The sequence below is a fragment of the Gigantopelta aegis genome, chromosome 11 (assembly GCF_016097555.1).
Source record: "Gigantopelta aegis isolate Gae_Host chromosome 11, Gae_host_genome, whole genome shotgun sequence".
Lineage (NCBI taxonomy): Eukaryota > Metazoa > Mollusca > Gastropoda > Neomphalida > Peltospiridae > Gigantopelta > Gigantopelta aegis.
In genome coordinates this window covers 23,495,746-23,521,860 of record NC_054709.1, presented here as the reverse complement: position 1 = coordinate 23,521,860, position 26,115 = coordinate 23,495,746, and the positions used below count along the sequence as shown (strand labels likewise).

The following is a 26,115-nucleotide window of genomic DNA, read 5'->3' as shown; positions in this document are numbered from 1 at the left end:
CCGTTCCCTTTAAGGGGAAACGTTATTATATTAACTGTTCTATGTAAAAGGAGATATGAGTCATCACATTTGGTCCCCCCCCCCCCCCCAGTTTTTGAAAACCGTAAGCTTTAAGGGGAAACGTGATTATATTAACTGTTCTCTGTAAAAGGAGACATCAGTCATCACATTTGGACCCCCCCCCCCCCTTTTGAAAACCGACTGTAAGTTTTAAGGGTAAACGTGATTATATTAATTGTTCTGTGTAAAAGGAGAGATCAGTCATCACATTTGGACCCCCCCCCCCTTTTTTGAAAACCGTAACCTTTAAGGGGAAACGTGATTATATTAACTGTTCTGTGTAAAAGGAGAGATCAGTCATCACATTTGGACACACGCACCCCCCCCCCCCCTTTTGAAAACCGTAACCGTTAAGGTTTTGTGTAAAAGGAGACATCAGTCATCACATTTGGATCCCCCACCCTTTTTGAAAACCGATCGTAAACATTGTCAAAGTGTTGGTAATAACTGTATTATGTTGCCGGCTTACTGGGATGGATATTATTACAGAACATTGATAAGCATCTGCAAAAAATCAGGTATGTTTTGTTTCTTCAGTTCGAAGACTAATTCCTGACGTGACACGTTAGGTATTACGTAACCACCAGCTCGCCAGAGGGCGTATTCACTGGGATGGTACAAAATGGCTGCGCCCGTTATATATAATAGCCGTCACATTTAAGCGTTTTATTAATTAACTATACGATTATACTTGTTGATATTAAACAAGAATGTGCGTTATATATCGTTGATTATGCATACCAGACCAAATGCCTTAATTGTCCCTTCCTTTAAAGTCTCTATACACGGCAGTCGTGCACTGTATATAAAATTCAAAGGTACTTTACACGGATGTCGTATATATAGCCTCATCAATACTCAGTTTTGTCGTACATTTTAGACTCCTCATAAAAGAGTTCCAATTTTTTAAAATGTAGCTGCTCACAGGTTGTGATGGGATTCCCTCAATAGTGGTTCAATTAAAATGTTTTGGGTGATACAATAGCGAGGTTTGGTATTATAAATTAATGTAATTGTCATTTATAATCCATATTTAGAGAAATAAGGTCCACTAAATCTGTGATTGAGTGCCTTTAAGCAATAATGTGCATTATAATATCGTTGAATATGCATACCAATCCAAAACCCTTGCGCGAGCATTCCTTTAATTCGATTTGTAGAGAGCCGAGATGTGCACGAACAGGATGTCCGTGCTATTGGGGACTTAAACTTCCTTAGCTCTGTATATTCTGTAAACGTGTTCAACAGTACGATTGATTGATCAATTTAATGCATATTTTAAATTGCAGAACAATTTTCATTTTGGTAAATTGATAATGATAAAAATAAATTTATATTTTATTTTCAAAATTGAATTTTCTTGTTTGTGATTTTTGTCTTCTACATACTGGTATTTGATTAATCGTTTGTATTGATATCCGGTTAAATCGATATTTTTGTGTGGTCCCCAACGATATCGACACAACGGTGCTCGACTGTATATCTTGTTCGTTTGGTGTTTCGTGGGATGATTGTGGTTGTGTAGACGCGCACGCGTGCGTGTGTGTGTGTGTGTGTATGTTAAAATACGTTTTGTTTAATCCCTATCGAGATACAGATCAATGTTCGTTGAAAACTTCTAGCTTTGAGAATTAAACCTGTACATAGTACTTAGGCTGTACGCCAATGTTATATGGTTATTTTTCAGTGTGAAACAATTTTGTTTTCAATTCTTTTGATTTTTATATATAATTTTTTTTATTGAAACAATATGTATTGCCATTCAAAACCAGTAGCGTTCTGGGGATTGGCCAACAGGCCTCTCCCAACATTTTGCAATATGAATATTTTACAAGCAATAGAATAAAACATAATGATTATTTAATATAACGTGTTCCAAATTTACTAACAAAGGGGGGGGGGGGGGGACAGAAGGAAGAAAAGATAAAGAGAGTGAACAGGTGATTATTTTTACCATTATACATTATTTAGAATTAGATGTCATAGGTGAAATAGAATTTTTTAAAAATTTAAAAAAAAGGACAGAGAGAGAAACAAGTGCTACCTTATCAGTTGTGTAGCAAGTACTACATTTATAGGATCTAGGTTTTGTGTGTGTGTTTACAGTTATCTCCCTTCAGAACACTCTTCTTATTAACGTCACATGACGTTTCGTACATGAATTTTGTTAAGTGTTGGTGACGAACCGTCTGTGATAATTTACACAAGAGAAACTTGCGATACCGTTAAAAACTGAATAAGGTTTGTTACAATCTTGCTTAGTACGTTATGTATATTCGCAGATATTTAGTTTTACACCGTGGTGATTTTTGTTGATTGTTGAAAATGAAATAACATGAACATAAATATTCATAATTTATGCTGTCGTTGTTGGTCTTACATCATTGATTAAGCCAACCAGCAGTGCTGGCAACATACGGTGTATGATACACCACACACCTGAACAATATGATGTGTGAAACGCTTGAGGAGAAGGTGTGGATGGATACATGTATATAATTATACTTACTATATAGTAGTACTAGTAGTAATAATATACATTAAAGACTTCACTTCCCAGATTTTATTGCCATCTTACAATTCACATGGATCACACTGGAACATGTTTAGTTTAGCCAATTTTCTTGTATGTAGAATATTTCCATACAAATTTGGTAAAATACATGTTTATTTGACCGTTACCAGGGGTGCAGAAATTGAAATTATTTCACTAGCCCGCCAGACCAGAACCAACTAAAATTTACTAGCCTGCCAGAATTTCTTGTAGTCTGCCAGTCTATAGAACTATATATTTTATTGTTTAACAATATTATAATACTGTTCAAAAAAAGAAACGCAAAACGGTACAAATGGGTTATAACTCCGATTTTATGTTTCCTACCGGTTCATGCTTTGTGAATATAAGGTCATTGCATGTCCCAAACACATTCCCACGGTTACATTTGATAAAACGCAGCTACTGTACAATAAAGTTCCAAAATGTGAATATTCGCAAAAATGCAGCCACGTGCAAACCATGTCACCACCGCACGTGCGTTGTCTGCACGTGCAACATGAACACCGACAGTATAAAAGTGCAGGGTGTTCGCTTGCCTGGCCTCTGTATCTGGCCGACAGTTGACAATCCAGGACATGCCACGTCTCAGTGAACCGCAGAGAAACAATGCCATCGGCCGACTAGACGCAGGCGAATCCAGAACGGCCGTTGCCAGGGCATTCCATGTGTCCCCAAGCACCATCTCCAGACTGTGGGACCGTTACCAGCAACATGGATCAACACATGACCTCCCTAGATCCGGTCGACCACGGGTCACTACCCACGGGCAGGACAGCTACATCCGGGTACGCCACCTTCGGGAACGATTGACTACTGCCACCTCCACAGCCACAGCAATACCAGGTTTGCGCAGGATATCCGACCAGACCGTACGGAACCGCCTACGTGAGGTAGGAATTCGTGCCAGACGTCCAGTTCGAGGTGTCATCTTAACACCACAACACCGTCGACTCCGACTGCAGTGGTGCCAGATTCATCGACAATGGCCTCAACTGCGTTGGAGACAGGTGTGGTTCAGTGACGAGTCCCGATTTCTGCTCCGACGTCATGATGGAAGATGTCGCGTGTATAGGCGTCGTGGTGAACGTTATGCGGCAAACTGCGTGCAGGAAGTGGACAGATTCGGCGGGAGTAGTGTCATGGTGTGGGCAGCCATCTCACACACTGGCAGAACTGACCTGGTCCACGTGCAGGGCAACCTGAATGCACAGGGCTACATTGACCAGATCCTCCGGCCACACATCGTTCCAGTTATGGCCAACGCCAACGCAGTGTTCCAACATGACAACGCCAGGCCTCACACAGCACGTCTCACAACGGCTTTCCTACAGAACAACAACATTAATGTCCTTCCTTGGCCATCGACATCACCGGATTTGAACCCAATTGAGCATCTATGGGACGAGTTGGACCGACGCCTCCGACAGCGACAACCACAGCCCCAGACCCTGCCCGAGCTGGCAGCAGCCTTGCAGGCCGAGTGGGCCACCATTCCCCGGGACGTCATCCGTACTCTGGTTGCTTCAATGGGCAGGCGGTGCCAGGCAGTTGTCAACACACGCGGAGGCCACACCCGGTATTGACTCCAGATGACCTTGACCTTGGTGGTGTGTCCTATCACTTACTCACAATGGACTAGAGTGAATTGTGAACAATCCTGCAACATTTGGTAATTATCGGACTCACCATTCAATAATTAAATCAATTCTCCAAATGTTACGACAATGTGGTTTTGCGTTTCTTCTTTTGAAGAGTATATATTGACAAAAACATTAATAAAGACACTTGGTAAGTGATCAACATCAAGTGGCAAATGAAATCGACCCAAACCTTGATTGTCAAATCAATACATTTTTATTAAATTCTGGTAATGACAATGTTTTTCACATTTCTTTCATATAGATTTACAAAATTCAAGTGACTTCCAGCAAGTATTTAACAGAACAATATATTCAAACCACACTGGCAACATACTATCAACGTAAACAAGCCACTTGTAGAAAGTATTGACTGTTGACCGGCTGCATTTCGGGAATGTCATGCTGGCATATTTCGGAACTGCAAAGTCTATTGTCAATGTGGTACATTGTGTATTTTTGTCATCATTCTGAACAATTTGTTTGTATGGTTTGAAATTTTGGCACGACTGATGCAGAGTCACGGATTCAATGCACACACACATACATCAAAAATATAAAAAATACAGTTAGTAAAAAAAAGACAGATCGCCCGTCGGACTGGCAGTTTCATTTGTTGACTCGTCCGTCAGAATTTTCACTCACATTTGGCGAGTGGGTGAGTACTTTCTGCACCTGTGGTTACCCTCCTATTGTTAGGGTTAGTGTTTGGGTTAGCTAGGGTGAGGTTCCCTCTTTGTATAAGTACGGTATCAATATAATGGGGCCGGGGTAACACTAACAGACAAATCTTTCTGAAAATTATTCAAAAGTGGCTAATTAAAAAAAAAAAATTCTAAAGACTAAATTATGTTGTAGTCTTGTATGAAAATTAGCAATGGCCATTTGGCAATGGGCAGAGTTCAACTAAAACAATTAAAACAAGTAAAAAAATTAGAAAATGTGTACACACTGAATACAGGGCTCTAAATGGGAAGTAAAATACAGCCTGCTGTTATTCTTTTAAAATGGCATGTCATACGAAATATGTACATGTATGTCCAGCTAACAAAACATTATGGCCTGCTGAAATTAAGACAGCAAGAGTTGAGGGAGGAATTGAGAGTAAATTAGGCCCTTTGAGATGTATTTTAGAGCAATATGAAATTAAAATATACAACAGAATCACAGGCTAAAAATTACTTGTGATTTTTTGGTGGTTTTAGCAGACGTGAAGTTAATTTTTACCTGCTACAAAAAAAAAATTTAATTGCTTTTTGCTTTTCGCAGGCCACTATCTTGAGCTCTATAAATTATTATATTAATAAGCTTCTACATTAATTTATTTTAATAATTAATACAAACATTTTAAATGGTGACACATAATTCTTATGTTAACATGTCACTGACAGCAAGTACTGTGATTGTGCTGTTGTTTTTCGAAAAGTGAATGTTGTCAATGGCAAGAAAAATGCTGCTGCCCTACCTGGTTTAACAGTGTGCCCTTTCCATACAACCAATGTTTATGTATTCTTAAATGCTAAAAATAATAAACATTGAATTGACAAAGAATTCAGGATTATCTCGGTTCACGAGCAGAAAATTTGCCAAATTATATACATGTATCTATTAAAGTTTAAAAAGATCAATTATTACATGAAAATCTTTCACCAAATTAAAATAACATTTAACAGTTGTTTTTAAAAATTGCAATTGGCGAATTTGGTGAATGCAGGCATTGAAATAAGTCGAACGGTCGTTCAGGTTACCAGGAGGTTACCACATGTAAGAAAAGTCGAGAACGGTGTTTTGTTTTCGACAAAAAATTCAACGTAATGGTAGTTTCGTTTCCGAACGTAAACCAGGCCTCCACATTTCATTTTCTTGTAAGGAATTGCATCGATGTTTGGCAGCACTTGTGCAATTGCAAGCAATCATAGTCATTCTGTGTTTAAGCAGCGTCCACTAGATGAATTTACTTCCGCGTTTTATTTGCACCAGTGTTCGTGCGCACTAGTGCAATTGCATAACTGTTAATAAAAGTAAAATGTTGTGACTGAAATTTCAAGGTACAGGGCATTCAAAATGGTAATGTTTTATATGACAATTGTAGTCCACTTTAAACATGTATTTCTCCCATCCCACACCCTGTTATTTTTTTTATTGGACAAAAACATTAATTTGATGGGTCCTGCAGTGAACCTATATTAATGGAAATAGCAGTGGCGTAGGCAGGATTTTGTAGTGGGGGGGGGCACTTGTGTAGTGGGATATGACACAGAAACCTTTTTAAAGTTATTAATAAGCGAAAAGGTAAATATGTCCCAGGATTGGGGGGGGTGCCATGCCCCCCCCCCCCCCCCCCCCCCCCCCCCCCCCCCCAGGCTACGCCACTGGGAAATAGTCCTATTAGGCTGACATTTGCTGGGGTGTTCTTTCATAAGCTACGGCCCTAGTACGGGCATTTTTTTTTAAGTTTGCGTTATTACCTGATATTATGTATTTAGCCTTGACCGCTAGCTGATGGACGGCAAATCAAATATTCGAATACATTTACATCGGGTGGCCCTTGTGTTATTGCAAATTCATTATGGGAGGGGGAGGGGGTCGTTAAAAAGTGAGGTAAAAGCCAATGTCTGATACTGCATTAAGTTAATGTTGAATAGTCCTTTGTTGATCTTTGTGTCATTTAACAATACGTAACGCAAAATCTTGCAGTTTCAATACCCCTCTCCCCTTGTAACGTTTTGTGACTGTGTCATATTTTACTTTGGGGTCTTTAGTAATACATATATGTTAAAATAAAATGGCAATGACTGGTTGCATTTTACTTTATGAATTAACATTACTTTGCACAATAACCTCCTCCACCCCCCCCCACCCCCACCCCCACACACACACACCCACCCCCAATTACGTTTTGTCACATCCCATAATTCCCACTCTCCTTAGTGCACGTTGCGTACTTCTCGAATGATCCCATTATTCAATCGTAAATAATAAAAAAGTAACATACCGCTGGTCGGTAAATGTTATATTTGACCGGATCAACTTTATTAAGTTTCAATATCTATAATACGCAATCTAATATCTCCCAGCAGAACTATTACATTGTAACTGTTCAAACTTGCACGTGCTGTTCATCATATGATGTGACATCGGGTACGGCCATTACTTCAAAGGGAGTGAGTAGCACATTTAAATTAAAGGTAGGTTTTTTTTTCACTTAATTTACAACTACTGTAGAAACGTTTGTTTTGTTTTTTTAATTACAAAAACCATACCAAAAATGATTTAAAAGAAAATAAATAATAATAATAAAATATTTGAAGAAAAAAAGTACGAAACATATGTACACACCTTTTTACAAAATAAGATCGTCTGCTTAAAATAGCACAGCAGATGATAGTGCAGGGTGCACATTCAGTCAATACTTTACTTTCTACGTCCGTTCGGACTATGTAAATAGCGGATTGGACATATTGCGATAGATCCCAAATATGTGTTAATGCAAATGGATGAATTAAAACAAAAAGTTGTATTCTTCTACCAAAACTGTATTATATCAGACAATGTAGGCATTATTACTAAAAACTACGACACAACAGACTGTACCAAAACAGGATAAAACAAATTTGCATATCCAGGTCAGACTTGTTCGTCACATGTTCGTAATCGATTGGAAAACCAAAACGAAACTTGTTCGATGTCAGTTTTTAAAAAAAATATACAATTAGCTAAATTTTAAAACATTTTTATGAGTTCAAGTATCCGCGATAAGAGCAACTTTGGGAATCTTTATTGGGAAACTGTTGGGTCGTAATTGGGAAAAGGTTTGATATTGGATTGGGAATTTACGTTAGGGGTAGATTATACCCATCCGATAGGTACCTAAAGGGGGGTCAGTGGGGCAAAGAAAACGGCTGAAGTGATTGGGTTGACATTACGGAAACCGAAAACGACCGAAGTGATTCTCATTTAAAAAAAAAGAAAAAAAAAGACTGAACAAATAATTTCCACAATTTCTCTGACGACGGAAATCCGTCTCACAGCGGACAGTTAACAGCCATGCAATTTTGGCAATCCGCGTTTAAGCAGTGCTCGCTAGATAAATATACTTCCGGAATTCGTTTCTCATACCAATGTTTGCGTGCACCTATGCAATTTCAGAACATCCGCGTTTTAGCGTTAAAAGTAGTAGCAGTAGTAACAGGAATTCAATTCTAACTTTCGTAAAGTTGTGGTAACCTATAGGTTACCAGGCTATATTTTGTGGTAACCTGTAAATGGGTTACCAGACACAGTGCTTATTTCGATGCCTGTGAATGGCAGAGCTGCATGTAACTCTGAACTTAATGCTTTGGACAAACAATTTGGAAAGGTTTTTTAACCATTTTAAATATATATGCAACAAATACTCTAGGGGTATGACATATGTTATAATGTGTGATAGAACAGAAGGGTGTAATTGACCTCCCGTGACAGAAGTATGTAATGTTTTATCAATTTATTATGACGTAAACCAGCCAGCCATGTCCTTTTTGTTACATGACTATATATTACTATGATGGCTTTTTAATCTTTATTTAAAAAACAAAATACCCCCCCCCCCCCCCCCCCCCCCCCACCACCACCACCACCTAATATTGCGGGTCATGTTACATACATGTACATGTACATGCATGTATATCACAGTGGTACTTAAGTCTTGGTTTCTTGAGATATTTAAATTATTGGAATTGACAAGTTTAGTTTACAAGAGTTACTGATATGCTGGTTGAGCATTAACAGACATAAAATTTGTTTGTTTTGTTATTTTCTACTTAAAACTGCCATTGGAATTATTTATTAATTGACAAAAAATATTGCTACTGTATTCAGATATATATATATATATATATATATATGTTTTTCACAAAAATAACAATTCTGGTTTTAGTGGGACAGGTTTAAAAGGTAGATTTATAGTAATTTTATCAAAAATACTCAATAAACAAGTGTTCATAAAAAAAACACAATTAAATTTAATTTTAAAAAGTAAGTTTTTCTCAAAATGTTCAAAATTATTTTTATTGAGGGGTTCATTTACATACATGTCTATGTCAAATCTGTTCTGGCAAAAATATTAGTGGCTTAAGGCACCAAATACTCGAATAGGTAGTACATGTATAGCCTAAATGATTGTTTTCATGATGACCAGTATGTGTTGCAGAACCATAAACTAGCACTCAGTGTAATATACCTGTGACAGGTTGTTTGACTTGTTCTCATTGTTAATCATAGAACACAGTGAAGGTGTAATAAATTGTCTTGATGAATGTGTGTACAGTGAAACTCTCAAAACCAGATCCTCAATAAACCAGAATTCCCTCAAAAGTGGACATTGTTCATGATCCTTTTTTAAATATCAGTACAGAACTAAACATCTCTAAACTGGATGTACCCGTTTAAACTGACCGTTTCACTTGGTTACATAGGTGTCCAGTTTAGAGGGGTTTCCCTGTAGTATGTACATGTATTTAGACAAAGCTGTGTGCCATGTGCCGATGACTCATCAATGGTGAGGATAGGGTTAACAAAGGGACAGTATTTTACAATCTTACAATGTAGGTAACTGGAAGTCTGTTCACATGATTTCTGTACAGATACATACACATGTAGATATTTGGTTCACATTCATCAGTTATATTTGTGTTAGTGGGGCCCCGTTCCACATAGTGATCTTAGCACTAAGATAACTTAAGTGCATATGGTTATTATGCACTTCCATTAATATTAGGGCCATCGATTTGTGGAACAGGGCCCATGTGTGTTAACCTCATGCTTGTACATTTGTCCTACATATATAGTTCTGTATTACCATGACTGTCCAAAGTTTAAACTGATTTTTGTAATGTACGATAGTATTTTTCAATTTGACTATCTATTTTATATTTTAAAACGAAATGGTTGAACATATGTACCTATTAGCAGGTTACATGATTTTAAGGTTGTGTGATATATAACCCATGTACGCAAACAGAACTGTTACAGTGGTTTCTGTAACATAATGCTGTGTATGTGTACATATATACCTGTGACCTGACACTCACCAAAAAGTCAAACACGACTTGGTTATTGTTAGCCGTGATTTACTTTTCTATAGGGGATACTTTCAGTGTTTTTGTCAGAAATTTATTTTTGGGTATGGGGCTATGGAACTAAATGCAACCACAGTCAACATGGTTTAGGGTTAGGGTTAAGAAAATCTTATAGTAATGATCAGAGTAATTAATTTTGTCAAAAGGTTAACTTAAAAAAAATTGGGTATGACACCATACCCGTTTTGCCATGTGGCAAAAACCCTCACTTTATGTTTTAAATTTATTTCTTTATTTTGTCAGCATGCCAAAGTATAAATGTCTTTATTTTGTCAGCATGCCAAAGTATAAATGTCTTTATTTTGTCAGCATGCCAAAGTATAAATGTCTTTATTTTGTCAGCATGTCAGCATGCCAAAGTATAAATGTCTTTATTTTGTCAGCAGGCCAAAGTATAAATGTCTTTATTTTGTCAGCATGCCAAAGTATAAATGTCTTTATTTTGTCAGCAGGCCAAAGTATAAATGTCTTTATTTTGTCAGCAGGCCAAAGTATAAATGTCTTTATTTTGTCAGCAGGCCAAAGTATAAATGTCAGCAGGCCAAAGTATAAATGTCTTTATTTTGTCAGCAGGCCAAAGTATAAATGCCAGGCCAAGTATAAATGTCTTCATTTTGTCAGCATGCCAAAGTATAAATGTCTTCATTTTGTCAGCATGCCAAAGTATAAATGTCTTCATTTTGTCAGCATGCCAAAGTATAAATGTCTTCATTTTGTCAGCATGCCAAAGTATAAATGTCTTCATTTTGTCAGCATGCCAAAGTATAAATGTCTTCATTTTGTCAGCATGCCAAAGTATAAATGTCTTCATTTTGTCAGCATGCCAAAGTATAAATGTCTTCATTTTGTCAGCATGCCAAAGTATAAATGTCTTCATTTTGTCAGCATGCCAAAGTATAAATGTCTTCATTTTGTCAGCATGCCAAAGTATAAATGTCTTTATTTTGTCAGCATGCCAAAGTATAAATGTCTTCATTTTGTCAGCATGCCAAAGTATAAATGTCTTTATTTTGTCAGCATGCCAAAGTATAAATGTCTTCATCCTACACACTTCCTGATAGGATTGAATCTGGAATCAACTGATCATTATTTGAAATTTGGTCAGAAAATTAGTAGCCAAATTTCAATTTCCAATGGATTGGTTTACAAACAGTATACTGTTTTCATATAATTAGCTTGTTGGCAAAATAATAATGAAATATATTCACTAAATTCAAACTTGCATTTGCTATTTTTACTTATGGGTCTTATATCATTTATTTACAAGAAAATGTATTTAGTTCATAATTTTACTTACAGTGTAAAGCAATCTGTTTGTGAAACATGTTGCAGTGGCAGTAAAGGACAGTCTCTTTAGTTTTTTTCTAAACAGTCTCTTCCTTAATTATTAGATCTGCATTCTGTTGCTGCTCACCTGCAAGTATCAGACACAAGTAGAGCACTCTGCCTCCTCATGAAGACCCCACTGGTGGGACACGACAGTGATTATTTTGTAACCATTCAGGACCATGGATTTATCGAGGTTTTTGACACCAGAATGCCATGAGTGGTGGCATTAGGAAAAATAGCGCATTTTTAGTCCTGTATGGGATTTTGTTTTCAAACTCAAGAGTATGACAAATATTTTTAAAAGTCACTAGCCACAGGGCTAGTGGGTTTGTGAAAACCACTAGCCCACCAAGATAAAGCACTAGCCCAAATTCCTGATCAATTATAACTGGATTTTTATATAATTTTTGTAACATAACACATTTACGAGTATAACAGTAAAATAAAACAAACACTTAAATCATGTTGTAACTTTCAGTTTTTTGTCGTGTTGTACGTTTGGTTTTTTGTCAAATGTGATACATCGTCATTGTCCCGTTTTCGCTTTTGCCCTCCCTCCGGGGAAAAATAATTGAGCAAACTCATGGTTGATATCTAAAACCACTGTCAAAATAATTAAATTTAAATGAGAGAACGACAGTGTGACACACGGTAATACATGGTTCAGTGTATTCGGTAGTGGGTTATACATTTAGGGCCCTACTATTTATGTCGCCAGGAACGGTGATGCCAATTGCTCAAATACAGGGCATTATCCCGTGTCAGACTGATATATAAAAAAATATAACGGCGACATCTAATCCGTTGTTAATTAATGAACAAAAAAGGTATCATATTGTATCGGCAGCTGTGACGCATTATCCAGACCGCTACACGTAATAGGTCAAGCAGAATCATTGCATGTGCGGTTACCATTAAAGTAAATTGTTTTCCTGATTGCCGATAACCACATGTCAGCGAAGTTTAAATTAGAAAACAATAGGTAAATAAAACAAACTGAAATTCAAAGCATGACTGGGGTTTACTTGATTGAGATTAACCTGTCGTCGCGATTGGTGATTTCCAAGTTCTTGGCCTAAAACATATGTGCGAGATTAACTACCACGTGACGTGTCCAACCAATCAAAACACGCATGTCATTAGACTTATTTCCTGTGCCAGAAACTTGAAAGGGCAAAAATAAAAAATGCATGCTGTAACTGTGGCGATGTAGAGATAGCATGTTACTGCAGTTTGCAGACCTAATTCAAGTGGATTATTATTATATACTGATTGCGTTGTTGATATTATTCGATGACAAACATCACAATCAAATTTATTAAACGAAATTTCAGCTGAGAGAAAACCCCAAAAAACAACACGATCGAGCGATAAGGAGGGAGGTGGAAACCACTAGCCCTGCGGGCTAGTGGTTTTACGTTTCTCACTAGCCCGAACTTAAAAACCACTAGCCACGGTCGTCAGGCTAGCGGATTTGTCGAACTCTGCAAACTTGAATGCTGCTGCATCTAATTACATTTTGGCATTTGTAGTATTTTAAGAATTTGCAGTCAAGACATTGGGAATTTTTCAATGCCACTTGCTTTGGGAAGGGGCCATTGTTCAGTACCCTAACGACTCACCCTATCTATTGCCAAATTAGCCAATTGCTAATTTTTATACAAAGTGGCTACATTTAGTCTTTGGCTAATAAAATATTCCTCAAGTTAACCACATTTTAATAATTTTCAAGGAAATACTCTTACAAAGTAACATATATACTGTAGATATATATATATATATATATATATATCTGAACATTCCAGTGTAAACCATGCCGAGGGTTCGATGTTAAGGAACGAGGAGATGACCTCATGCTTGTGTGTTGTTAAACATTAATTCTTTTAACTTATCGCAGGTGTTGAAGTGACAGAGTTTCCTTGGTAACCATGGGATAAATGTTGAGGAAGGAGAATATATGACCGTATGCTGGCGCAGGGCATAAAATTTGGCACAAACGATTATGCAAAACCAATATCAACATAAACGACGGATCGTTTGTGCAAAAGCTGTCATCGCTTGTCAGACAATCCAAACAAACGTGTGTTATTTAATGTTATCATTGTTTTGAAAAACTGCGTGTAGTGGGAAATCCCTGACCTAGGTGTACGTCATATGTGCTTGATGGTAATGTTATAACCAGCTTTTTCTCATTCAACATGTCCAGCTATTTTCTTCATGACCACCGTCAACTTTATTTATAAAACGCTACCTACATTAGCACGCCACCGACATAATTACAATTTACAGAAGTTTACTGAAATTCTCACTCTTGACGTCACGATATTTGGTGTTTTATGGATAGTTTCTTAGAATATTATATTATATACATGTACCAATGCAATTTAATGACATTGAATCATTGATGAAAACAAAATATGTTTAAAAAATAATAATAGATTGGTCATGAAAATCTCTCTCACGTGGAACAAGTCGGCCGATTACAGATTTTACGTGGAGTTCGACACGTTTCGCTTCCTTCAGACTGATTCGGGTCTATTAATAGCAAACGCGATGACATTCTAGCGACTGTACTTAATGTCGGACAAAACGACCGCTAATATTAGCTTTGTGACTGTCAAAGCATGCCAATACATAGCCTCATTAGATTGATCTAGTTTAAAACCCATTTTGTATTACGAACATGCACGGTGGTGCGCGAGATCTTGTGTCACGCGAGATCTTGTGTCACCGTCGCAAGAAAATATTACACTAGTTAAATGTTAAAAAAAAATCTTCCCTAAAAGAGATCTAAAAAGATTTTGATACGGGTCGGTTGAGTTAGGACATACAAACAAACTTAATTTTTATTTCCGCCTAGCAGCTTGTTAGTTCTAGCACACAAAAAGTATATTTTCATATTTATGATATAGAACATTTGATGAAGAAAGAGTAAGAAAATCGCTCATCTTAGATTCTCATTTTATTATCGTTGCCTATTAACCTTTTCATTTGTATTTAACTACTGAAGAAAATCGTTCATGTAAACACTAAAACCACTCAAACTACATGTTGTTTGTCTGAAAAATTCTAATTTTATGCCCTGCTGGCGTATTTTTAAACATTCATTAAAAATTTAATTTATGATGATTAATTGCAGGTGTTGACGTGACAGTGTTTCCTCTGTAACTATGGGATCGATGTTACGGAGCGAGGAGATGACCTTGTGTCAGCTCTTCCTCCAATCAGAAGCTGCGTACGCCTGTGTCTCGGAGCTCGGGGAACTCGGTCTTGTACAGTTCAGAGATGTGAGTAACTACATTTGTACATGTACATAGGCATACAGGCTTCCATTTTTGCAGGCGGGCAGACTAGTTTTTGCTGAATTAAAAAAAAAATCCCAAATCTGGATAACAACATTTATTAATATGTGCATTACTATCAAATAGCTTTTTTTAAAAAGATAGAACCAGAAAAATAAAAGGTGTAAAAAAAATACTTTTTTTGGTAAACGAGACCTATAGGCCTATTCCTACATACCTATTATTATTTCTTTTCCTTCTTTTTATTATTCCATCTACTTTTGAATTGTTGTTTGTCTAAATTTGATATCTTTTTTAAAGAAAGTAGAAAGTTACACGCTTGCCATTTTCGGGACCTCGCGTAAGCTTTGTAGGCTAACAGTTACGAACTAAATAAGACAATTTTACCGACTTCGCTGATTTCAGTAACGAGTTCATTTATGTAAGCTACAGAAGCCGCTAATTAATTCAGTTTCCTTTTTTTTCATATCTATTTGAACAGTTTAAATGAGTTAGCCTTATCGGACATTGTGATCTATTACCTTAAAATTAATAATAAATTAAATAGGCAAAAGAGTTTTGATCGGATTGGTACATCTTCGAAGATGTCTAATAAACCAGTGTTTTCCGATTTGTATAGCAAAGATAAGTACTGGTTATATATTAAAAGCTTGCATGAACGCTACCGTTCACCGTACTTTTTTTCCCCGGTATTATTAAACGGGTCTTTCTATCAGCTACATACGGTAATTAGTAGCGATCAACATACAAAATTATTTTATGTGCGCTGTTTGTTAATAGTGTTTTCCCTAGCTTGTTTTAGCATGGTGCAGCACCATGCCTCAATAGTGTAGCACCATGCTGCCCTGAGATTAAACCAGCCTTTTTCACTAATTAATTCTAAAATTGCCTTTATAAAAGATCCAAAAAGGTATTATTAATTAATAAAATATGCCTTATATATCTTTTGCCATTCACTTATTAAAGCAAGCACATAAATTACATTAATGTTTATTTCAATTAATTTTTGTGTGTTTTTTAATGCCAAACAAGTGCCCCGAAAATGCTGAAAATGTCCCAAAAGTGTTTGGTCTACCATGCCTTGCCAAATTTCTAGGGAACTCACTAGTTGAGTATAACATGCGTTATTTTTCACACTTTCCAGATTGAAATTATGGGCGCTGTACAAGGTCTGTCAAACTGCGTTTATTTTTTATTTTTTAGCTAAATCCTGACGTAAATGCCTTCCAAAGGAAGTTTGTTAATGAAATTCGAAGATGTGAAGAGATGGAAAGGAAACTAAGTGAGTATGGTGACATGTTATAAGGTGTCAATCTAGTAGCGTCTTATTAAAATTAATTATTCAAACAACAATTTAGAGCAACCAAAATTACAGTTATTTATTACGAACCAACATGTTAGAAATCTTAAGTGAATGCAAATTTTGGCAGTTTTTATAAATGCCTCAAAAACCTACCATGTATAAGATTTTTGCAAGTATCGTGGTCCAGATTTTACTAAAACAGTGGTTAGGAGTCATCTGTGATCAAAACTTGCTAGAATAATACGACACCAGCAAAGAATTAGGAAAAGTACTGACCCTTGATTAATTTTGTTGAGTACGATAAAAACGTTCCAAGCCAGACCTTGTATGTGTTTTAAGATGAAAGATCACTTACATCCATCATCACCCATCTAAAATTAATTTTTGGTGTGGTAACAAGCACCCACCCAATCAGATGTAATATATGCATACAGAAACATGTTCATAATTTATGTTTATGGGGCTAAACCATAAACCATTGGTTAGTGTCAAAATTAAAAAAAAAGTCAAACCATACTTTATTTTTTAACCAATTTAAGACATTTTTTATGGAATATATTATTCCTTCTTATTGTTTTTAGACCTGACAGGATTTGAAGTTTGTTGTTGTATACATTATAACTAACAGACATTTAATTTGTTGATTTTTTTTTATTCCTGTTTTTTTTTTTTTTTTTTATAGATTTTTACCGGAATCATAAAATTTATTTAATCTAGATATTTTGTGATTCCATCTCATAATCTTACAATTTCAACCAGAATTATAGATCCTACTAAATTTGTGTCTAACTAATTATTGTTTTAATCATCTGACAGGATTTTTGGAGAAGGAAATAAGGAAGGATGGAATTCCGATGCTGGACACTGGGGACAATCCTGATGCCCCAGCCCCCCGGGAAATGATTGACCTTGAGGTACGCCTGTGTTCCCTTTTCATTTCTTCACATTAGGTAGTGTGTAAAATCAGCTCTTTAATAAAAAAAAGAGTCACTAAATTAAATGTGGATGGGTTGAGACAGACATGGATAAAAGGTTATAGTTCATGTTATTTGTCCTCTACCGGTCCAAACGAAGGGGACTATAGGTTTCATCTCAGTTCTTCTGTTTGTCCGTCCGTCCATCCATCTGTCCCACATATAATTTTCTGGATGTTTTTTTTATAGAATGCCTTAAGATGTTGAGAGCAGAAATTTTGTGTATTGCTTTATCATTTGCTGTTACAGATCGAGATTGACTTTCATGTTGACTTACCAGTTTTTGAAGTTATGGCCCTTGAACTTGGGGGGGATATGAAAATTAGTTTTCCAGACTTTTTCAGAAGGCTTTAAGATATTGACCTGAATTTTGTTTATAGCTTTATCATGTACTGTTACAAATCAACTTTTAATTTCAATGTAATTTACCCATTATTGATGAAGTTATGGCTCTCGAACTTAGGCGATAAGAAAATGTGTTTTCCAGACTTGTTTTACATTTTCTGAAGATATTGAGATGAAATTTTGTATATAGCTTTATCAAGTACTGTTACAGATCAAGTTTAACTTTCATGGTGATTTACCCACATTTCATACAGAATTTAGGAGATACTGTTGAGCCCGCTAAGGGACATGTCTTGCTTTAGCAGTACTCACATAATGCTTGTTGAGCACTACAGAAAATTAGGAATTCTGGATATATCAAGATAACACAAGACAAAACAGTTATTCAGTTATTGTGGCCACATGACCAAGATAAGTACTTTAAAAACAATGTTTTAGGGGAGAAACTCGACAGCACCCCCTTTCAATAATAATCCAGTTAAATAATTATATATTTGGTGACAGGTTTCTTCCTGTAGTGTGTGTATTGGTGATTAATTGGGGAATTGTTTTTATCAGGGAGCTTGAAAATTATCTCTTTAAAGGTATTTAACATCAAACGTAAGATTGTTGTTATATTAGAGCGGGAATGTTTGACTATTGTTTGGTAGGCAGAGATTGCCCAATATTGATATAGATTGGTCTTTGACGGTTAGAGAGTGTGATAACTGTGGCAAACCAGGCGGGGCACCACAGAAATTTTCGTCATTGACAGCTGGTTAAAGAGGTCAACCACATCACTTGGCATTATTGCTGTGGAAAAATTCGAACCCTGACCTGCCCCTGTCTGTATCGTGCTTTGAACTCTGCCAGTTTAAATACTTGTTGCAGGAGTCAAAACATTAAAATCTTCTCTTGTAGGCAACGTTTGAGAAGCTTGAGAATGAGATGAAAGAAGTGAATGCCAATTCTGAGGCCCTGAAGAAAAACTTCCTTGAGCTTACGGAACTAAAACACATTTTACGGAAAACGCAGACTTTTTTTGACGAGGTTAGTAATACTGACTGATTAGGTTTTCTTCTTAATTTGTCCTGATTAAAGAAATAGTGAGATGAGCATCATTACACGTCTCCACAAATTACATGGACGATCATTTTGTCTGTGTATTGGGTACACAATTTTATCTGGCATAACCATTTCTTTTCTACTTAACCTGACCTCAATCGAAAATTGAAGTAAATGTTAGTCCCGTGACCGGAACAGGAAGTAGAGGATTGATTGGAAGATGTTTAGCCATCCCATTGGCTGTTAGGATGTTGGGACCAGACTAATATTCTTGGGGAATATGTATTTGTTTGAGGTCAGGCTAAGTATTCTAAAAAGAGAAAACACTGCAAGTTTTCTCCAGTTTACTGTTTGAATAAAATTTAAATTGAATAATCAGCCATAGCAATGAATTTATTATTATTATTTAATATTTTATATAAAAACTATTACGCATTGCAAAATTACAGACAAGCTTTATTGAGTGTTAAGACCACTGGCCCAAAATACCTTTATAAAATATAACAGACTTTGGGGCATGCATGTTTTAAGTCACAGGACATCATCACTATGCATTCTTATTAGATAAACATTAAATTATATATAACATTACACAAGTAGGTTATGCAAATAGATTCAATGGCATACCCCTTTTGAGGTTATGCAAAAAAAAACTTGCATCACCTGCATTAAATTATGAATATTTATTGAGAGAATAAACTATCTGTATGTATGATACAGCTTGAAATGGCTTCACGTATGTGTATGGTGTGCCAAGATAACTGGCCACTTCTGTAGTGCTTAAACAATGGACCGGCTTCAGTGGTGTACATGTAGTTGTTAAGCCATCGGATATAAGGCTGGTAGGTACTGAGTTAGCATTCCAGTTCTGATTCCCACCCAGACTTTCATGACTCAATGGCCACCACACTGACTTCTTTCTCTGTCGACAGACAGCCTAGATAGCTGAAGTGTGTGCCCAAGACAGGGTGCTCGGACCTTAATTGGATAGAAACACGAAAATAAGAATGAATGGAATGGTTAAACAATGACTCAAATAAAATGAAATATATTGAAATAATATCATGACAATGTTTATAATAACAAATTTTTTTTTACTTGTTTTATAAATTATAGATTTTTTTTTTTTTTTACTTATACATGTATGTGTATATATATATATATTGAAAATCACTGGGGCATGTTATATGATAATTACATTGCTTGTTGTGGGGATTTGTTGGGAAGGGAATTTTGTTCTTTTCTTTCTGTTTTTGATGTTAACTGTGGATGTAGAATGATAATCCACCTGCATGCAGTTTCAGTTTTAAATACAGTAACCACAGTTAGAAGCCCTTGATAGTGTTATAGAACCTTGGACTTTGAACCTTTGATATACACGTGTTTTTGACTAGCACTGTATGGGTAGTGTTTCCTCCATACAGGAAGTAAAATAGTTTTAGTTTTTTTATTATTCTTATTCTTTTATATATATATATATATATATATATATATATATATATATATATATATATATATATATATATATATATATATATATATATGAGGAGTTCAGGCGCAAAACCTCGTAAACGCCACATCCATGAAAATTGAGATAACCGTTGGAGACAAACCTTCTCAGTCGCTAGTACCCGATGAGCAAAGCCCGTTAGTCCTATTCTAAAACCAAGCTAGAATACGATTTCTTTGCAGAACCTCGTAAACGCCATCTGAGTTTGCCTGCAGAACCACGTAGCTTGTAGACCGCCAATCACATGTGCGCATCAGATCACATGACGCGTAAAATGGCCGCGCCCATGATAAGCATTTTTGCGCCCTGAATTCGTATAATTCCTTCAGATTTTGGCCAATTTATCCACGCTAGTTATGAAAACTTATGATGTAGTTGACGAACCTGTGATGTTATCACCAACAGGAAAGCGTAAACAATATCGGCCACGAAGTTCGGCCAGTTCTATAGCCAAAACAGCTCACTACAGTGGTGAAGGTTTGATTCCTCGTGTAACATGCGCACTTGTGACCAGGAATTATGTGGTGTGCCAGTTTGTTCAATATTGTGAAAAATTACTTTTAACACTCACTAGCCCAATTTCAATAAATCGATGGATGTGTGTTTAAACTGGGGAGGGGGCGAGATGACTGACTGAACTTTCGTGTAATCTTTTGATGACTTCCAATGGGGGATGGAGTATGTTGTGCCCCAACTGGCATTATTTTCCAGTCATCTTTCCATAATTATAATTCTAGAGTGAGTATGTTACTGTCATTGTTATTACACTGGGATGGCACAATCGTTTTAAATAAGTATCAGTTTTAACGCTTTGTGAAGGCTAGGAACAATAGGCCAGCAACTGCCAAACTTTGGTATATCCATGGACAAGTAAAGTTCTTCTTTTGTAAATGTTTAATTCAACCTTCACTTTTAAGATGTTTCTAATTGTCTGTTGTTTGATTCTGCAACATTTCCATAAGACTAGTCTCCAGAAATGGACTTAATGAGTTTTGCAAAGAAACCGAAGGTGGACTTACTTGGTTTTGCAGAAAAATCTATCACATTTTGGTAATTACCAAGTTATTTAATAAAGGTTCATTTTTTACAGTAATATTTTTGTGTTCATTGCTCCATAACCATATCATGACACGAAAAGTGGAATTAGTGAGAATTAAAATTACCATCAGGTAAAAATCTTCATTTTAAAACAAAGTCAGATGGACTTACTGGGTTTTGCGCCTGAACTCCTCATATATATATATATATATATATATATATATATATATATATATATATATATATATATATATATATATATATATATATATATATATATATATATATATATATATATATATTCATGTGTATAGCAGGTCAAAATAAATATGGCCTGCTGCAAATAAAATAGCATGGTGTGTGGGAAGGCTTTAAGTGGGATAGAGTGTGAAAAATTCTGACTTCTGCATTATGAAATTAGAATCATGAACTAAATAGCATATGGTATATATGTTACAGGAAATATGTATTATCAGGAAATATGTATAATTCCTGAAAATTTCAGGAAATATGTGTAATGTCTGATTCACTCAGGAAATATGTGTAATTCCTGAAATTTCCAGTAATTATACATATTTCCTGAAATCTGATGGTGAAAATTATACATATTTCCTGAAAGCATTCTCTTGGGCCATGAAGAGTAAACCAATAGTAATTAAAGAGCAGTATTTGATGTAAAGTAGTAATTTGTTAAAGAAAGAAAAGAAAATACTTCTTCATCTTGTGGGAGAAGGCTTCTTAATTACTTCAAACATACCTAAGGATTAGCAGTGGCTAGTTAATTACTTCAAACATACCTAAGGATTAGCAGCGACAAATCCTGACATGGTTTTCTCATTAATGTTGTGCAAAAGAGATTAGTAATCAAAACACTCAAGTTTGACTGGTATCAATGTGCCTCTGTTTTTAATGTCTTTATGAATGTCTTTGATGTAAAGTAATAAGTGGTTATAAAAACAAAAGGGGATACTTCTTCATCTTATGTGAGAAGGCTTGTTAATTACTTCAAACATACCTACGGATTAGCTATGACAATTCCTGAGATAGCTTCCATATAAATGCTGGGCAAAAAGAGATTAGTAATCAAAACACTTGAGTTTTACTGGTATAAACGTCCATCAATTTCCAGTCCATTATACACTTGCAATTATGGATCACCAGCATACGTTTCAAGACATGAAGACAACAAGAGAGTTCTGATCCCTAAAGAAGAGTATGACAAAATTATCAGTAAACTGCTGCAAACTGCTAGTGTCTCCAAGAAGACTTCTCACCAATACTACCTTCTTAAGAAGTATGAAGTTCTTCAGTGTGGTGACAGTGAGAGGCTGATAAGACGACGTGAGCACGCAGATGAAGCTCCTCTGTACTTTGAATGCAGTGACAATGACATATACAGTATTGCTGTGAAAGGTGGCACTCTCAGTGGTAAATATTCACGCAACCAAATTGATGTGTGTGCTACCAAGTTGTATTCTGCAGATGATTTCATCACCGAGAATACCGTTTCTCTCCGCCAAGCTGTTCAACTTGAATCTAACTGTGGTGGGCAGGGTTTTACCAAGTGCAACTGTGCTGGTTCCAAGCGTTGTCAAACTAATCGTTGCCGGTGTTTCAAGGCCAAGATGCAGTGCATCTCTAGGTGTCACTCAACACTGCTGTGTACAAATAAACTCTCCTAAGTGCAATTCACTCCTACCTTAATGTGAACACTAAACAAGACTCTAGACATTCCAATATGTATTATGTTGAAATAATGTGCTATGTTTCCGTTTTAAAATGATGTTTCAATAAAAATGTATTTCAATTTAGAAACATATTGCTGTTGTTATTTCATGCCAGACATGATACAAACTATTCTTTAAATACTATTGGTTTTCTCATTAGAACGATTTCAGGAAATATGTATAATTTTCACCATCAGATTTCAGGAAATATGTATAATTACTGGAAATTTCAGGAATTACACATATTTCCTGAGTGAATCAGACATTACACATATTTCCTGAAATTTTCAGGAATTATACATATTTCCTGATAATACATATTTCCTGTAACATATACATCTTGAAAAATGACTTGTAATTTATTGGTGGTTTTAACAGGTGTACAGCCTGAAAATGTGCAGTTGGTTTGGGATTGATCCTTATCAGTGGACCCTTTGGGCTATTTTTCGTTCCAGCCAGTGTTTATTAAAGGCCAGTGGCCTAATTCACAAAGGTCTCTTATGTTCAGCTAGACAACAAAGCATCCTCTTTGAAAGTCTTTTATCATTGCACTGCGAGATTGCAAAGTTATGAGAGTTTAGTGAATTGGGCCCCAGGTTATTTACTATCTTCTCTGTGGCTTGGTGCATATAAAAGATCCCTTGCTTCTTTTGGAAAAAACGTAGCAGGTGTCCTCTATAAGACAGTAATGTCCAAATTATAAAATGTTAGACTTCCAATAGCCAATGATTAATAAATCAATGTACTCCAAAATTTTGTTTTAAAACCTTTTCGCTCTTAAATAATTGTGACTCAGTCTGATGGGATTTCTGCATTATGTTGAAGTTTTTAAGTATATGACTCGCCACCACTTGGGCCTCGGTGGTGTCATGGTTAAGCCATCGGACATAAGGCTGGTACTGGTTCCCATCCAGAACAAGTTTTAACGATTCAATTGGTAGGTGTAAGACCACTACACCCTCTTCTCTTTGACTAACCACTAACTCACTGTCCTGGACTGACAGCCCAGATAGTTGAGGTGTGTGCCCTGGACAGTGTGCTTGAACCTGAATTGAATATAAGCACGGAAATAAGTTGAAATGAAATGAAATGAAAGTGTTATTTTCTTACGTTTAAAGCTGTTTGTGTAGCTAAAGCATTTTGTTTTATTTGTAATGTGTGTTATAAATATGCTGTTTGACTATTTTAAGTAACTATATTTTGTAACTTTTCTCACAGAAATTTTGTCTACAAAATATTTAATATTCAAATTATCTACAACAAGCATTTACCTTTAATCTACATTATTAAAAACATTATTTATCTTGTAATCCTGCCTGCAACAATGGGTAAGCATCTTGCCTTGTTCCAAAAAAAAAAAAACCCACCTTCCGTTTAGGCATTAAAACAATTGTTTCCAGAAACATGCAGAATTTTTTTAAGGTAGATTGTATATGTACAGTGTATGTCAACTTAATTTATTACATTTTCAACCAAAAAATCTACCACATTTATCCTTACCGGTCCAGATAAAATGATAGCAAAGTTGTGTTTGTACTCTTTTTACCTGCATATTAATAATAATAATAAAACCATGATAATAATACATTGAATTTTTTTTTTATGATTGGTCCGTTTTTCCTAAGTAGGATTGGGTTTCCAGAAGGACACATTTTTGTTTGTTTGTTTAGCCTTTAGTAGTGTTAATTTTGTCTAATGGGAGACCTGCAACCCTATATTATCTTTCCCTGATTCATATTTGTATTACATACCCATCCCCATAGACACTACCCTCTGTTCCTTTCCAGGAATTCTTTAAAATAGCATTGTGCATGCATTGTATTGGTTGTTCATTTGTGTGCTGCCGAGAAAAACACTAAAAATGGTACATCAACGGGCCATAACCTTGAATTAATGAACGCACCAGACTGTAGCTCCGTGGTAGAGCAATCCTCTGAGGCACAGTGGGCTGCACAATTGATCGACCTACATGGACTAGTTGTTTTTTCCAACAATCCCAACCAGCTGCTGTATCAAAATCTATATTACCGGTACCTGACTATGAATCTATTCTGTGTGTCAAAACATACATGTATGTACATGTACCTGTGAAAGATCCCTCCCTGGTTTACTAATAGGAGTAGTCTACAATGTATGTGGTGGCAACTGGTTTCTTTCTCAACAATATACATATATGTTGGACCACACATAATCATAGTTTGTAAATGTGCTGATTCAGCTGATGTTGGACAAACATTCCTTCTTTGAATTAAGTACCATATAACCACACCAAACGGTTATTGTTACAGCACATTGATTAATTAATCACCTACTACCTGCTGGGTATCAAACATTTGATGATTTTCACACAGTATAATTTATTTATTTTCACCTACTACCTGCTGGGTATCAAACATTTGGTGATTTTCACAGTATAATCACCTACTACCTGCTGGGTATCAAACATTTGATGATTTTCACATGGTATAATCACCTACTATCAGCTGGGTATCAAACATTTGGTGATTTTCACACAGTATAATCACCTACTACCAGCTGGGTATCAAACATTTGATGACTTTCACACGGTATAATCACCTACTACCTGCTGGGTATCAAACATTTGGTGACTTTCACACGGTATAATCACCTACTATCAGTATCAGCTGGGTATCAAACATTTGGTGATTTTCACACGGTATAATCACCTACTACCAGCTGGGTATCAAACATTTGATGACTTTCACACGGTATAATCACCTACTACCTGCTGGGTATCAAACATTTGATGACTTTCACACGGTATAATCACGTACTACCTGCTGGGTATCAAACATTTGATGACTTTCACACGGTATAATCACCTACTACCTGCTGGGTATCAAACATTTGATGACTTTCACACGGTATAATCACCTACTACCTGCTGGGTATCAAACATTTGATGACTTTCACATGGTATAATCACCTACTACCTGCTGGGTATCAAACATTTGATGACTTTCACACGGTATAATCACCTACTACCTGCTGGGTATCAAACATTTGATGACTTTCACACGGTATAATCACCTACTACCTGCTGGGTATCAAACATTTGATGACTTTCACACGGTATAATCACGTACTACCTGCTGGGTATCAAACATTTGATGATTTTCACACGGTATAATCACGTACTACCTGCTGGG

The 26,115-nt window shown here is 36.1% G+C and overlaps 1 protein-coding gene across 1 annotated transcript in view; it reads left to right on the top strand.

Annotated features, from left to right (window-relative positions):
- The first annotated feature begins 2,198 nt into the window (after nt 1-2,198).
- The window catches only part of LOC121385096 (V-type proton ATPase 116 kDa subunit a1-like), a 62,772-nt gene continuing 38,855 nt past the window's right edge, over nt 2,199-26,115 (top strand). Inside the window, exons 1-5 of the mRNA XM_041515632.1 lie at nt 2,199-2,301; nt 14,842-14,989; nt 16,208-16,286; nt 17,124-17,221; nt 18,527-18,655. Coding sequence (XP_041371566.1) covers nt 14,873-14,989; nt 16,208-16,286; nt 17,124-17,221; nt 18,527-18,655 — 423 coding nt within the window. The 5' untranslated portion in view covers nt 2,199-2,301; nt 14,842-14,872. The remainder of the gene's footprint in view (nt 2,302-14,841; nt 14,990-16,207; nt 16,287-17,123; nt 17,222-18,526; nt 18,656-26,115) is intronic.